We start from the raw sequence: 16,109 nt of genomic DNA, 5'->3' as shown, positions 1-16,109 counted from the left end.
GTGTCTTGTGCAAGGTCTGCTAAGTAAGGCATTGAGTTTGAAGACAATGGAGTTGTTGATTGATCCATTGTTTATTGAATGCACCAGATCTCTTTTAAAAGAGCTCTGATACCATCAAAGAAAATATGGAACTCTTGAGAAGATTGGATTAACAATCCAAGAACAAACAACAGAAGGAAGAAAGAAATAACAAGATGAAAAATGACTCTTGATCCTTTATTGAAAATGAATAAAATGGAAAAATACAATTGAATTGTCTTATTAGAAAAGAAAGAGAGCTATCTATATATAGCAATTAATCCCAACTAAACTAACAACTTTCCTAACTAAACTATACACTAATTTGACACATGTTAAATATGCCAATTATACAAGAACTTAAGAATATAAGAAAATATTTGATGAAGCTTGTTAAATACATAGCCTTGCCCATTGATGACTAATTCGGTCATATTATATGTGCCTTTGTTTGTCATGTGCCTATGACCATCGGTCAAAGTGCTCTTGATTGGCACGGTCAGGATGCTCTGTGCCTCGGTCACTTTGATGCGCATAACATCATGCGCCTCGGTCAGACTGGTGCAGGTTTCCTCGGTCAGACAATTGTGCGCCTTGGTCAGACTGGTGCAGATTTCCTCGGTCAGAAAGTTGTGCGCCTTGGTCAGATTGATGCAAGTTCTCTCGGTCAGACTAATGCAAGTTCCCTCGGTCAGACTGATGCGTGTTCCCTCGGTCAAGCTGGTGCGAATTCCCTTGGTCAAACCCATGTTGGTGTGAATTCCCTCGGTCAGGCTCATGCTGGTTTCCTCAGTCAGGTGCATGCTGGTGCAACATTCCTGGGTCACGAATTTGGCTTGTCTAATGCATAAGTTGGTATGCACCAAAGGAGTTGATGATGATTCTTTCTTTGATACCCCCCCGGGGCACAGATGTTGATGAGGCCCAACTTGGACTGTATTGATGAATAATCTTTGGCCCCTAATGGTTTTGTTAAGGCATCAGCTAGTTGTAAGTTAGAAGATATAGGGAGAAGCTTTATTTTACCTGAGGTGCATTTCTCTCTGATTGTGTGACAATCAAGCTCTATATGTTTAGTTCTTTCATGAAAAACAGTGTTAGTGGCAATATATATAGTAGACTGATTATCACAATATAGTAAAGCATGTAAGTGAAAGTTAAACTGTAAATCCTCAAGTAAGTATGTTAACCAAGTTATCTCACAACCTGTTATGGTTAATGCCCTGTATTCTGCTTCACAAGAACTCTTGGACACGGTTCTTTGCTTCTTAGATTTCCATGAAATCAGGGATGTACCAAGGTAAATGCAAAACCCTATAGTGGATCTTCAGGTGTCTGGGCATGCAGCCCAGTCACTATCATTATATGTCTTAAGTTGGACTATATAGGTGTTAGAGAAAAATAATCCAATAGCATGGGTAGCCTTTATGTATCTAATAACTCTAAGGGCAACCTTATGGCGAGTTATGGTGGGTTTAGCCATAAATAGGGAAAGTTGTTAGACAGAGAAGCATATGACAGGCCTACTATTTGTGAGGTATATAAGTCTCCATACTAGCCTTCTATATAAAGAAGGATCTGAGAAGGCTTCAGTGGAATCCTGATGCAAATGTTGTTCACTAGACATAGGGGTGGAAGATGGTTTGCAACCAAGCATGCCAATATCAGAAATGATCTCAAGGGCATACTTCCTTTGATTCAAAGATATACCCTTGCTATTTCTAGCAGTCTCAAAGCCTAAGAATAATTTTAGATCCCCTAAGTCTTTGATCCTAAAGGTCTTATGAAGAATGGTTTTGAGGTGATTAATCTCATTCATGTTGTTGCCAGTAAGAATTATGTCATCGATATAGACCAGAATTGCAGTGATTAATAAAGAGGAGCTCCATTTGATAAACAAAGAATGATCACCTTTGGCTTTTATGTAACCATTCTTGAGGAGAAAGCTTGAAAGCTTGGAAAACCATTGCCTCCTAGCTTATTTGAGGCCATAAAGGGATTTCTCAAGCTTGCATACATGGTTTGGATTGGGATTAGATAGCCCAGGGGGAATAGCCATGTACACAGTCTCATTAAGGTCTCCATGGAGAAATGCATTGTTCACATCATGTTGCTTAAGGGACCAATTATGTATAGAAGCTAAAGCTAGAAGAAGCCTAACGGTGGAGATTTTTGCTACAGGGGAGAATGTTTCTAAATAATCTACTCCTTCGGTTTGATTATATCCTTTAGAAACTAATCTTGCCTTGTATCTTTCAATAGAACCATCAACCTTATATTTAATCTTAAAACTCATTTGCATCCAATGGCAATTTTATCATTAGATAATTCAATGATAATCCAGGTATTATTATCCTGTAAGGCTTGTAATTCACTCTTTATAACATCCTGCCATTAAGGTATTTTTATAGCTTGGGAATAAGTCTTTGGTTCAATTTGGGTAGAGATGGAGAAAGCTCTGTTTTGGGAAGGTAAGGACAGGTTATGGTAAGACAGATAGTCAGATAAAGGGTATTTGGATTGAGTTATTAAGGTGGTCTTGTTGAGAAGGGCGCAATGATAATCTCTAAGGTAATCAGGGGGTTTAGAAGTTTTGTTACTTCTTCTTAAGGTAGGAAAGATATTTTCAGTTAGATGATGATTCTCATGTGAAGGTTGTAAGTTGTTTCCTCAGGGAGTATTGTCTGCATCATCATAGATTTAGGGGGAAGGCTGAGTGTTACTGCTTGAAGAAGTATTATTTAAAGTATCAAGATTTATATGTGTAGGGAAAAGGTCATCATAGGTTCTAGAGTTGTCATCAGGGGGAAAGATTGTCTCAGGCTGAGTAGTAGTATGGTGTTTATAGGGAAACATGGTTTCATAGAAGATTACATTCCTAGTTACCTCTAAGGCTCTACTTTGTAAATGCATAACAATGTAACCTTTGACTCATTGTTTGTATCCTAAGAAAACACATCTAATAGCACGAGGGTCTAGTTTTTTTCTAGAATATTTTTGTGTGCTTGCATAACACAATGATCCAAAGGTACTAAGATGTTGTAGGTCTGGTTGCTTATTGTAAAGGACCTCCTAAGGAGTTCTTTTGTTTAAGGTAGGAGTTGGCATGCGGTTAATTACGTGGGCAGCATGTTTCACAACATAAGACCAAAAGATCTTAGGCATGTTACTTTGTATCAATAGAGCTCTAGCAACATTCAATAAATGTTGGTGTTTTCTCTCAACAACTCCATTTTGTTAAGGAGTATATATGCAAGAGGTTTGATGCAATATTCCTTTACTCGCATATAGGGATTTGAGGGTGAACTCAGGCTCATTATCACTTCTTATGGTCTTGATTTTGAGACGAAATTGAGTCTCAACCATAACTATGAATTTTTGCACAAGTTCTGATGTTTCAGATTTTGATTTCATAAGATAAATCCAAGTAAATCTAGAACAATCATCAACAATAGTCAAGAAATATTTATGACCATGCATAGAGGATATAGAAAAAGGCCCCATATGTCAATATGAATTAAGTCAAAACAAGCCAAAGAATGAATATTGCTAATAGAAAATGAAAGTTTCTTTTGTTTAGCCATATGGCAAATCTCACACAATTATTCTCTATTGTTATTTACAAACGAAAATTTAACTTTGATGGTGTCCATACATGTATGAGAGGCATGTTCTAATCTGTAATGCCATAAGTGTGAAGTATGAAAGTTTGGATTACAAGTATTAAAAGCATTCATTGCATGAGATATCTTTGTTGATTTTAAAACATACAATCCATTTGAGGCCTCAACTGTACCAATCCTCTTCGAAGATATCCTCTCCTAGATGATACAATAAGAATCATTAAAACATAAATCACAAGGAGAATCATGAGTAAGCTTTGATATGGATAGAAGATTATATGAAAATCTTGGTAGATAAAGAACATTATGTAGAATCATATTAGGCATGAGAGATAGGGTTCCAGATATGTGTGAGATAACCTCATTTCCATTAGGCAGCTTAACTCTTATTGGTCTCGTCTTGTTGAAGTTATCAAAGTTTGACAGATTGCTATTAATATGGTCTGTAGGACCACTATCTAATATCCAATACATAGTTTTAAGTTTAGAGTTACCTTGGGTTTGGTCATCAATCTTTGCTGAACTAGGAGAAAGAACATTAGAGTGGTTATCCTTGTTGGAATGTTCATCAACTCTTTGTGCATTTGTGGTTCCTTGCAACATATTCACGAGACCTTGATATTCTTGTTTGCTTAATCCAAAAATCTTTTCTTCTTGATGTTTTGTATCCATTTTCTCCTTATTTTCATGATCATCTTTAATGCTTGCTTGTGCAAAATTGGCATGTTCTCCCCTATTAAATGGAAAGTTTTCTGGAAATCCATGTAGTGTGTAACAGTTGTCCACTGTATGACCACTTTTCTTACAATGTGTACAAAATTTGGTAGATGAAGTGTTCTTGTTCCATGTCCCTCTTCCATAGGTACCAACTCCTCTTCCAGATGAATTATTGCCACCTCTGATGTTCGTGTTGTAGGATATTCCTGAGAAATTTCCTCTTCTAGGATTTCTTGAAAGTGTCATTACCTTTGAATCCATGTTGCTTCCATTTGTTTGTGTTTCTTGTTGTGTGACTAGTGAGAGAATTTTACTCATACTAGGTAGAGGATCCATAAGCATTATTTGAGATCTTACTCCATTGTATGAGTCATTCAAACCTTTAAGAAATCTTATTGCCTTATCTTCGTTTATGTGCACTAGAGAATTGCATGTGCACTTCACTAGTGGTCTAAAGATATCAAGTTCATCCCAGAAGATCTTTAGTTCAATGAAATATTCTCCAACAATGAGGTCTTCTTGCCTGAAATTCGTGATTGAATCTTGGAGATCTGCTATTCTAAAAAGGTTGCCTTGAGAGAACCTCTCACTTAATTTCTCCCAAACTTCTGATGCCTTATCTATCCAAAGTATACTTTGTGCAATGGAGGGTGAAACAGATCTTGTTATCCAAGATGTGACAAGATTGTTTGCCCTTTCCCATGCACGATATAAAGGGTCTTATCTGTGTGGCTTGTTGATTGATCTATCTACAAATTCCCACTTTTGCTTGGATATGAGTCTTCTCTTCATTGACCATGTCTAATGGTGATAGTTTTCTCCATTCAGAAATGGTGACACCAAAGGATTGGCAGGGTTTTCTGATGGGTGAAGGTAGTATGGAGAAGAGGGGTCTTGTGAAGGGTCTGCTAAGTAAGGCATTGAGTTTGAAGACAATGGAGTTCTTGATTGATCCATGGTTTATTGAATGCACCAGAGCTCTTTTAAAAGAGTTCTAATACAATCAAAGAAAATATGAAACTCTTGAGAAGATTGGATTAACAATCCAAGAACAAACAGGATAAGGAAGAAAGAAATAACAAGATGAAAAATGCCTCTTGATCCTTTATTGAAAATGAATAAAATGGAAAAATACAATTGAATTGTCTTATTAGGAAAGAAAGAGAGCTATCTATATATAGCAATTAATCCTAACTAAACTAACAACTTTCCTAACTAAACTATACACTAATTTGACACATGTTAAATATGCCAATTATACAAGAACTTAACAATATAAGAAAATATTTGATGAAGCTTGTTAAATACATAGCCTTGCTCATGGACAACTAATTCAGTCATATTATATGTGCCTTGGTCTTTCATGTGCCTATGGCCATCGGTCAGAGTGCTCTTGATTGGCAGGTCAGGATGCTCTGTGCCTCGGTCACTTCTATGTGCATAACATCACGCACCTCGGTCAGACTGGTGCATGTTTCCTCGGTCAAACAATTGTGTGCCTCGGTCAGACTGGTGCAGGTTTCCTCGTTCAGACAATTGTGCGCCTCGGTCAGACTGGTGCAGATTTCCTCGGTCAGACAGTTGTCCGCCTTGGTCAGATTGATGTAAGTTCCCTCGGTCAGACTGATGCGTATTCCCTCGGTCAGACTGATGCGTATTCCCTCGGTCAAGCTAGTGCGAAATCCCTCAGCCAGACCCATGCTGGTGCGAATTCCCTCGGTCAGGCTCATGTTGGTTTCCTCGGTCAGGTGCATGCTAGTGCAATATTCCTCGGTCACGAATTTGGCTTGTCTGATGCATAAGTTGGTGTGCACCAAAGGAGTTGATGATGATTCTTTCTTTGATATAACCCATTTGTTAAAGAGAAAAAAACATGTTATCCACTAATTAAACAAAGATAAATTAGTTACGAGAAAAGTCAATTGCCACATTGCTTTTGATTGAAGTCACACTGTTACTAACATTAACCATTATGGAGAAGAGGTGGAGATGTTGATAAGGTGGAGGATTTGGATGAGATTATGGAGAATATGTGGTGGAGAAGATGAAGGGAAGATTTTATTTTTAAAAAATTTAAATTTTATAAAAAAATTTATTTCATTAAATTTTATTAAAAGTTTTATTTTTTATTAGAAAATTTATTTTTTTATTTAAAACTATTATTTTAGAAAAACAACGTCGTTTTATGAGGGGGAAATTTAAAAAAAAAACTTTTGTTTGATGACATGACAAGTTGTACACGTAGGACCATCATGTAGATGTCACATCAACATTTAACGTACCACGCGAGCTAATCTGTTTAGTTAACGGAGTCGAGATGACGGAAGGACTAACGCGACTCGATGTTGAATTTGTTGGGGACGAAAATGTCACTTAAAATTTTGCAGGGACTGTATTGGCACCCACGAAAAAGATTAGGAACCAAGATGAGTAATTACTCTTAAATAAATAGATATTAGGGAATAATGTGGTATTGTTGTTTTTATTCTTCAACCAACTTTGTAGCTTAAATTATCAAATTTGTGTTCATTGTTGTATTATATATGTTACTAAATTTTTATGATATTAATGTTATATATGTTACTACTTACTAAGTGTCTTGATGATTTGAAATATATCTTCTAAATTTTGTGGTATTGGTTTATCGGTTGTTTGTTAAGATCTTCATTAAGTTATCTTAAAGAAACTAGTCTAGTTTATGCCTAGGGCTTTCATCAAACATGAAGTAGACAATAAAACCAAAATTTAGAAATTTTTCCAATTGATATTGTAATATAAAAGTTTTATGAAGATTGAACCAGAGGAAACATTTATGGGAATCTAAAGTAATGTACATAAATACATAACCCCAATAAAATCTGATGTCTGAAAATTTTACTCTTGGTGGCCATGAAGTTGTGACATGACACTAGGTGCTACTCTATTTTGTTTCTGAGTGGGACGACAATGAGTGGTAGTTGGTAGGACAAAGGTAGAAGGTTGGGATTGTGAAATTGATATATTTCAATCCTCCAAAGCCTTGGAGTTGTATTTTACAGAGGAGCAAATTGTTGTGTTCTAGTCTATGATGTAAATGTCATAAAGTCGTTTGATACCCTTTACAACTAGCATGACGAGTTTCTAACACAAGTAAACCTTTCTAGTCCAATGACTTTTCCATTTATATTGCTTGGAAACAAGATTGATATTGATGGTGGGAATAATCAAGTGGTTTCGGAGAAGAAAGCAAAAGATCGGTGTGCTTCAAAAGAGAACATCCCTTACTTCGAGACATTTGTAAAACAAAATGTTGGGTTCATAAGTATTGCCAAGACTGCTCTAGTAGTGGGTGTGGTACTCTCCTTTGTTTAGAGGGCAACCTCTTCTTTGATTTGACACCCAATTTAAGTTTGAGAATTAAAAAATAGTAAAAATGAGAAAATAAAAAGAGACATGTGTCAATATATAAGTGGCGTAAAGAGACAAGTTACCTCCTTAATGTTATTCATTAGCGAAAAACTTCTTTTTTTTTACTGTTATGTAATTTATTGTTTTATATTAATGAAAATTTACATTATTGTCTCTTTAAGATTATAGATGGTAAAAATGTAAATATCACTTAATATTTTATTTACTATAGATGACAAAACGGGTAAAGCTTGCGGGCCGACCTACATAGTCCTCAAAATTTTGCATACATGGCATAAAAGTTTTGTCCTTTTGTTCGTTTCGTCCGGCTTGTTTGCCCACCATACCCGCTTACAATAATAAGAAAAATTCAAATAAATTATGATATGATGTGATTTAATACCTCAAAAAATTGTGATACAATTTGTCATATAAAATAACAAAATATTTTCAAAAAAAAAAAATCAACTATTTTATTTAATTTTTTTACTTTATTGTATGATTTTCTTAAAAAAATTATTTACAAATGCATGTGTACCGCCCAAATGTCCGTTAGTTCATTTTAAAAGGACACTGCATGCAATTTTTGTCCGTTAAGACAATGAGACATGCCGATACTGTTAAGATAATGTGGGTATACTCACACCAACTTAAATTCTGTAGGTATTTGCGGATACGAGTAAAACAAATCGGACAACATATTTTGTCTTTGCATTGAGTTAATAACTAACTTTAGTGATTTTTTTATCTATATATTTTGAATACATTAAGTAGCTTGTAAATAAGAACAAATATAATATTTTTACTTCTTTATTAGTTTGTTCCCTCAAAAATTAAAAAAACTCAAGTTGTTTAAAAAATTCAAACTTTTGTCAAATTAGTCTTATGATATGTTATAAAATATGCTAAAAATGACTAATTTGACTCACAATTGAAATTTTTTGGATCATTTTAAGTTTTTCAATTAATGAGAAACCAAATTAGTAAGGTCAAATATTATGAGAGATAAAATGAGTATTTACTCAAATAAAAATAAAAATGATAAATAAGTGTTTAAAAATCAAACCCACTATATCTAGAAATATTAAGTGCTTCATTTTATATGCAAACTCATTTTATTTTATTTTAGAGTAAATGTTTTTTCAATCTCTTATATTTTCTGAATTTATCAGTTTGGTTCTTCAAAAATTGAAACACTTAAAATGATCCCAAAAATTTTAAAAATGGATCAAACTTGTCTTTTTGGTATGTTTTACAACATTTAAAGGGACTAAATTGACCATAAAAGAACTATTTTAATTTACATTTAAAAATTTCTGGGACCACTTTGAGTTTTATTTTATTTTTTAGGAACTAAACTGGTAAGGTTGAAAAACATCAAACAATAAAATGAATATTTAGTCTTTATTTTATTAGTTATTAATATTTTCCTCTAAATTATTTGAAACTCATAAAATTATTATTATGCCATGACATATAATTTATAAGTGTAATATATATGCATTGATATTATAAAAATTCATACATAGTCAATACACCATTTACCACTCATTTACATTACTTTTCCTGAAGAGTCAATGATAATTAAAAATCAATAATAAAAATATACTAACCGTATATAAAATTTTACATTGTCATATATACATTTTCTCTCTAATTTATTATATAGTTTTGACTTAGTCCTCATAGTGGGTGGAGAAAAAATTTGGTGGGAGACAAGCCTAACACATTATATTTTAAATAAATTGAATTCCACATTGATAAATCATCAAATTGTAGGTTTTACTCCACCAATTCAGATTTTTTTTCTTCCCTTCTCTTTCCTCTCACTCCACCAAAATAGATTCCAGCTCTTTCTCTTTTCCTATTTTCTCTCTCCAATTCTATGCAATTACAATTCCTATCCCCCTCTGAATTACAATTTCAAGCTCTTTTTCTATCTCTTATGCTTTATCTTTTCCAATCTTTCTGATCTTCTAGGTTTGCATATTGCTAATATTTAATGAAGAGTGTGGCAGTGGAGGAGAAGCTAAGGAAGCTGGCATGGTTGAAGGAAAGGTTCTAGTGGAGAGAGGAAGAGAGAAAGGGAAGAAAATCTGAATTGATAGAATGGTACCCACAATTTAATGATTTGTTAATGTATAATTGAGTGTATTTAAATATGGGAAGCACATTTATTATTTTATTTTTTATACCATTCCATGTACCATTAACTTTGATTAGTCAAAAAACATTATTTAAGTTAAAATTCTAATCATTAAAAAATTTCTGGTTAATAACACTTCCTAACACGCATAGTGAAACAAAATAGTGAAACAACTTATATGTACCCTTAAATATGATATGTTGGAGTTTTCTTCAATGAAGTTTTTCCACTGTTGTAGTAAAACGATAATAGTACAATAATAATGATAGTGTGATTAAGTGACAGTTGGGGCGATCCCTAACGAATAAGAGTGATGGTAATATGGTGTTTAGAAATGTCTAAGAAAAAATACTAACAAGCAAATGATAAAAAGGACAAGTTTAGTGGAAGTTGGCTCACATACATTTTTCATGAAGTAGATAAATTTATAACTGGAATATAATGAATGATTAATTCATTGTAACTTTTTCGAAGTTTTTGTCTGCATTCATTCTAATATTCGACCTAAACTTTAGAGAAGTTTTTCCCCAATACGTATCATCTTAAATCAACCCATCTTTTTAAATAAAATAATTTTTCCTTGGTTTTTTATCACAAGATCTTTTTAATAAATTAAGTCGTTTACCAAATAAGCTTAATCCAGACCAAAGTAAGAAATTCTGAAAGTTCTAATAATTGATTTTTTTTTCCATTGTGCTTAGCAGCCTATCCATATTTTATAGGGGTGAGCAGAACCTGACCCTATTCTTTCATCTGATTTAGTCCGATCATTATCATGTCCGATTAATATTGAGTTTCATCAAGTTCAGGTTTAAAGATTAGACTCAGTCAATATTTAGGGTCAGGTAAGGGACAAACATAATTCGACCCGGACTCGTCCTATTGTTACTCGCTCATCATGTTTGTATATATATTTATTCAATCACATATAAAGTAATGACATCTCTATTATTGATTCTCTAACTTTTTTCACTGTATATACATGATTAACAATATATATACATATAATTTCATATGTCAAATTTCATGCTCTAATATTGAGAATACTTTATCTAAAAAAGTATGCACTATATTTAATTGATCTAAAGTCGAATTCATGTTCAAAGGCTGACCTAATCAACATTTAGGGTTGAGTTAGCTGTGAGTCTAAGGTCAACCCCAAGTTCAAAAAATAACTCAATCAACCTTTATATCCGACTAAGTGACAAGCCTTATCCAACTCATGTTCACTCCGCTATCTTATGATTCTAATTGTTAGAGAATAGGATATTGTGGATAAACATTTTTAATTTAGAAATTATTATTACCTGCATTATCTTTCCAGATTCATAGACATTTAGTATATTATTTATAATTTATTTGGATTACCTTTCTGAAGAATAAATAATGATTAAATATAAATAATGAATAATAAAATATCAATAATAAGATTCATATAGTGTCAATGTATAAATTTTTTTCTATGTTGCTTTATTGGCTTCTCAATAAATAAAAAATATGTGACAGAGGAAAGAAAATATTACAGGTAAAGACAAAATAGCTTCTTATCTAATGTACTATTTACAATAATATATAAGTTCCATAACCTTTTATTTATACTAGCCCATAAACAACTTTTCCACTTTAATGATTACCATGTAAGAGCCTAGTAAACTGCATTGTCATTTTTACCTTTGTTTATACTACTAATATATAAAGTTGGGTCAACTTTTACTATTCAATTTTTTCTATTTCTGAATTACCATTATTATAAAATAAGGATTTATTATCCATAAATCTTACATATCTCAAATTTTGCCTTTTAATAACATACAATTAAAAAAACAAACTAAAAAACATGCTTAAGATGTTGTATTTTGGCCTAAGCTTCTGTGTTTGGAATCCAACATTTAATATCAAAGGGGAGGCACACTTAAGGGTACGTTTGTGAGTTGAGTTTTGGAGGGGAAAAAAAGGAAAGGTAAGGCTTCAAAACCATGTCGCAAGTGTATTTCATGTCTCTGAAGGCTTCGAGCTCTCTTCTCTCTCCCTTCAAAACCCAACTCGCAAGTAGACTCTTAGTGACTACTACAAAACTATCTTCAAAGCTATCTTATTTATTACAAATTTAAGAACATCAAAGAAGCAAAATATTCGAAAGCTTCAATCAATAAATGTTCCATGTTCCAACTATTTTACCCAAAGAAAATAGAAGGGTGAATACTAGTTTCCTCATCAATGGTTACCTTTTTCCTTAGAAGAATTAAGTGATTTCAACCATTGTTTCCAAGGTGCATCTTTCTGTTGATCCAACCATGAAAGGAATGCACTATCCATCAAGCAGAACAAGTTTACATACAAAAGCTGGTACTTCACAGGAACATACCTAAAATTAAAAACCTGCACAAATGGCCACACACCACCTTCTAAAATCAAGGCTGGGAAAAAATTCTTCTTCATGTCTTCCTTCACCTGAGGAATAGTCTTTCCGGAACACAATCCCATGTAAGAAAAGAACACAAACAAATGGACCGGACCAAAAATCATGGCATCCATTGCGACTTTAGTAGCTATGGCGCGTACAGATTTTGGCATTAGATGAAGCTTAAGCCTTATAAATTTGTCCAGGCCTTCATACCTAGAAGAGATCAAGGTTTGTTCAATATAGAATATCAAATTCTCTGGCAATGAAATTATAGTTTTGTTTTTTCTACTTATTTTCAGAAGAACTTTTCTTTAAGCTTATGAGAAAATTTGATAAGACAAATTTTCAATCTGAAAATCCCAAAGCAATCAACTTGCATGTGATCATAGTGCATACCGCAAAGTCTTCGGAAACTACAACTACCTGTCATCAAACATTACATATCCAAGTGAAGCTCAGATCCAACAAAGGCAACGCCACAATAGTTATAAGGGATCTAATGCTCTCAATTTCTTATTGGGGGTCTCTATAACTAGGTGAAATCCAATGGGTCCAAAATCACATTCTGCTGTACATTTCCAAACCATAAAAGCAGGAACATAGTTGCTGCCAAGATATGATGCAAATTGCTTCTAAAAGACATAAACATGACTCTGGATTTATTCTCCTTATTTTAGCTATCTGTCTATGATATCTACACACCTGTTGAAATTTATTTTAATTGATCCTGATAAGTCATATGATCTAAAAACATATCCCAAGTAATTGCTTTTAGGAGTCAAAAGGCCTTGACAAAGTTATGAAACCCAAGCTTAACATGCATTTGTAAACTTCTCCCACATTCTAAGGACCTACAAACTAAGAACATAAGCATTTACGTAGGGATCTCCCAAACCCGATGCATGTAATGAAGAAAAGATCATAAGCCAGAGTTCATGACACTATGTCTGAAAAATTGAATGAAATTCAATATCATGTTGTAACAAACTAATCTAGAGTCCCAACTTGAAGTCATACTTGTTTCAATCCTTTGCAAATTAAAATACATCTCTCTGACCTGATATTGAAGATTTTCTTTACAGGACAGTTACATAAGTTATGTGCATGAACGTCATCACCATACAAAGACATGATTCGTTAAGTAGGCAGTAATGGAATGCTGGTAAAGAAACTAAACATAATAGGAACACATACCAGAAGTGGCCAACTGGTCCAACAAAACCGGCACCAAACATACTTGTAACAGCCACACGCCTCCAGTTGATCATAAATTTAACATCTGATTCCTACCACATCAAATCAATATAATTTTAAATTACCTAGAAATATTTTCCATGGTCATTATACCAAAATCAACTAGTTTAACCTGAAAATGCTGCAAATTGCTGAAACCATAAAGGGACATTAAAATCTAAAGATAACAACAATGCTGAAAAGCAAAATAGATATGTACTATTGAAGGGATTACCACACCCCCTTCATCAATCTATTTGGGAATACCACATCCCTTATTCCCTTCTTTCAATTTATCGCACATCATTTAACGTGCTACAACCCAATATTACATCACAAATGAGAAGAGTTCAGTCTACCATCAAAACAAGTCTAGCATGCAAGAGAAAAGAGTCTCTCTAACACTCTCATTCTTTTTTCCATTACCTTACCAATGCCAAATTCCTAAATCCTAATACAAGTATTTTAGAACACCACCCTTGTTCTCCTAGCAATCATTTTTGACAGTCTTGGTTTCTGTTTAAAAATAAGTTTCTCAATCACCAAACACGTAGATCAACAGGCATGGGATAGTTCTAGTTTAACCAAGTGTCTGAGTTGAAGCCTTTTGGAACGTAGATATATTAAAAACTGGTTAGGAAGAGCTTTGCCGCCCTTGTGGTCCTGCCCATCTCAAATCCAGATTAGTCGACATCCCTTGTGGTTTTCGAATATCGAATGGCTTATACCCAAAAAAACAAAAAAACAATCTGCAATTATTGCGTATATCAGACATATCATTCATAAATTTCACATATCTTTTACATGTCAATAAATTAGGCAACAGCTACTAACAATCTTCAAATTAGGAATCTGGGTTAATCTGAATACATGCCGATGCCACCAAAAACTAAAGATTCTCCTACCTAAATATTCTTTAGGTATTGGTCTATATATTTCACTCAATTCAAACTGGAACCCAAATCACACAATTGGCATCTTTAACTGAAGCAATTAGCAAAAAATTATTATGCAAATATGTAATAAGTAATTGCATCTTTAACTACCCAGTTTCCATTAAAATACAAAAAATACACCACAAGATAGTACTGAAGCAATTGACAACCCAAATGTTAAAATATTCACCTTTAACTCTATCAACATTGAATTATTATACTTACATGTAAATATGTAACAAAACAATAATCCTAGAGTTAAAAGACACTGCTTTAACAGAAAATTCAGATAATTAAGACAGAGAGAATATATGAGAGTTATTGAGAATTTTCCATTTTCCACATATAACAAGAGATACCCTTTAATTGTTAAATTAAGATGAAATTATTAATGGGTTTGTGAAAGTAGTTTCTTACAGAAATTTGAAGATGTTTTTTAGTTTTAGAAGAAACAGAAGCATGGTGAGTGATGAACTGAGCAGTGATATCTCCAACACCCCAAAGGACACAAGAGCTTATGACTTGAGTCTTAACTGGATGAATTGAAAGAGAGTTTTGGTACCATTTCCACACTGCTTTCAGGATCATGTTTATGTGTGGAATCAAGTGTGGAATAATATGAGGTGTATGGAGGAAAAAACCAGAGAGAGAAGGGAAGGATGTGGTTCCAGTGCATCACAGTAGTCATTTTGGGCTTTCTGGGATTTTGGGTTTTGCCTTTTGCATATGCGTGAGTTGGGCTTGGCATCACTGTTTTTCTAGAGGGGTGATTGTAGCAGTAGATGTAAAGGGGGAGATAAACGAAGAAAAGAGGAATATATATATATATATATAGGAGAGTTCAGTTTACACTTAATTTATCAATTTAAGTTACACTAATTACAATCAATTTCAGTTATTCATTTTCTTAAATTCAACAAACCAAAAAGGTGAAACTTAAAATTTGTTTAAAATTTCTCTTTTTCTCTCTTATCATTATTTCACTCACCCTTATGGTCCGTTGGATTTAAGAAAATGAATGACTGAGATTGAGTTTAACTACTGTAACTTAAATTGAGTATAAATAAGTCTTCTCGTATATATATATATATATATATATGACTGTTCATACTCACGGTTTTGAATACACTGAATCGACTACAAGCATCTCCAAGATCAATAGGTTGATTAATATGTGAAAATCAAAATGAGAAAGGCCAAAGATTTGGAAAAAATTCATATATAGCATATAAAAGTTGTCAGAGTCTCACATCTAGGTTTGCCAAGACTTAATAATATTCATGGTAGGAGCATAACCTGAGCCGCAACATCAGTGAAGTTTCCTTCACCTCAAGGTAAACTCATCTCAATGAGTGTAAATAGAGGAGACTATTTACATAGGAAACAATAGTATTATCGACACTTTAATCTCTCTATCTTATACCTTTAGATTTCACCTACTCTCTATAAATAATGATGTGAGCATAATAAACCCTTTTTAGGTATCTACTCAAAGTAATACAAAGTTGATTCTCAGCTCGATTCAAGCCAACTAAATCAATTCAAAGCCAACTACAATCCCATTCTAACCATATACATATTTTCATAGCATCCCTTATGTTAGAATAAGGAACATTAACATTATATATGGTTTCTCACATCATATA

The 16,109-nt window shown here is 33.4% G+C and overlaps 2 protein-coding genes and 1 long non-coding RNA gene across 4 annotated transcripts; all 3 read right to left on the bottom strand.

Annotated features, from left to right (window-relative positions):
* On the bottom strand, nt 1,517-1,837 carry LOC109330842 (uncharacterized mitochondrial protein AtMg00810-like). The gene has a single exon (XM_019565117.1). The coding sequence runs from the start codon at nt 1,835-1,837 to the stop codon at nt 1,517-1,519; it is 321 nt and encodes a 106-aa protein (XP_019420662.1).
* Nucleotides 11,968-15,117, bottom strand: LOC109331961 (protein sym-1-like). Of its 2 annotated transcripts, XM_019566783.1 has the most exons (4): nt 14,881-15,117; nt 13,490-13,581; nt 12,103-12,508; nt 11,968-12,056 (listed from the first exon to the last, which is right to left on the bottom strand). In XM_019566783.1, the coding sequence occupies exons 1-3, from the start codon at nt 15,049-15,051 to the stop codon at nt 12,106-12,108; spliced, it is 666 nt and encodes a 221-aa protein (XP_019422328.1). In that variant the 5' UTR covers nt 15,052-15,117; the 3' UTR covers nt 11,968-12,056; nt 12,103-12,105. The 2 variants fall into 2 exon arrangements, with proteins under 2 accessions (XP_019422328.1, XP_019422327.1); XM_019566782.1 differs by having other exon boundaries at nt 11,968-12,508; nt 14,881-15,116.
* Nucleotides 13,949-14,872, bottom strand: LOC109331962. Its single transcript, XR_002105864.1, has 2 exons — nt 14,608-14,872; nt 13,949-14,442 (listed from the first exon to the last, which is right to left on the bottom strand). It is a non-coding gene; the product is annotated as an uncharacterized LOC109331962 (long non-coding RNA).

This window comes from Lupinus angustifolius, chromosome LG17 (genome assembly GCF_001865875.1).
Source record: "Lupinus angustifolius cultivar Tanjil chromosome LG17, LupAngTanjil_v1.0, whole genome shotgun sequence".
NCBI classification, from domain to species: domain Eukaryota; kingdom Viridiplantae; phylum Streptophyta; class Magnoliopsida; order Fabales; family Fabaceae; genus Lupinus; species Lupinus angustifolius.
This window is presented reverse-complemented; position numbering and strand designations above follow the sequence as displayed.

What these genes read in the sequence shown, in the direction of transcription:
- LOC109330842 (XM_019565117.1), bottom strand. Translation starts at nt 1,837, where the DNA reads ATGAATGAGATTAATCACCTCAAAACCATTCTTCATAAGACCTTTAGG.
- LOC109331961 (XM_019566783.1), bottom strand. Translation starts at nt 15,051, where the DNA reads ATGATCCTGAAAGCAGTGTGGAAATGGTACCAAAACTCTCTTTCAATT. An exon ending in AAAAACATCTTCAAATTTCT is followed by an intron (nt 13,582 to 14,880) that starts GTAAGAAACTAC and finishes TTGATGTGGTAG; the next exon opens with GAATCAGATGTTAAATTTAT. An exon ending in GGACCAGTTGGCCACTTCTG is followed by an intron (nt 12,509 to 13,489) that starts GTATGTGTTCCT and finishes GATCTCTTCTAG; the next exon opens with GTATGAAGGCCTGGACAAAT.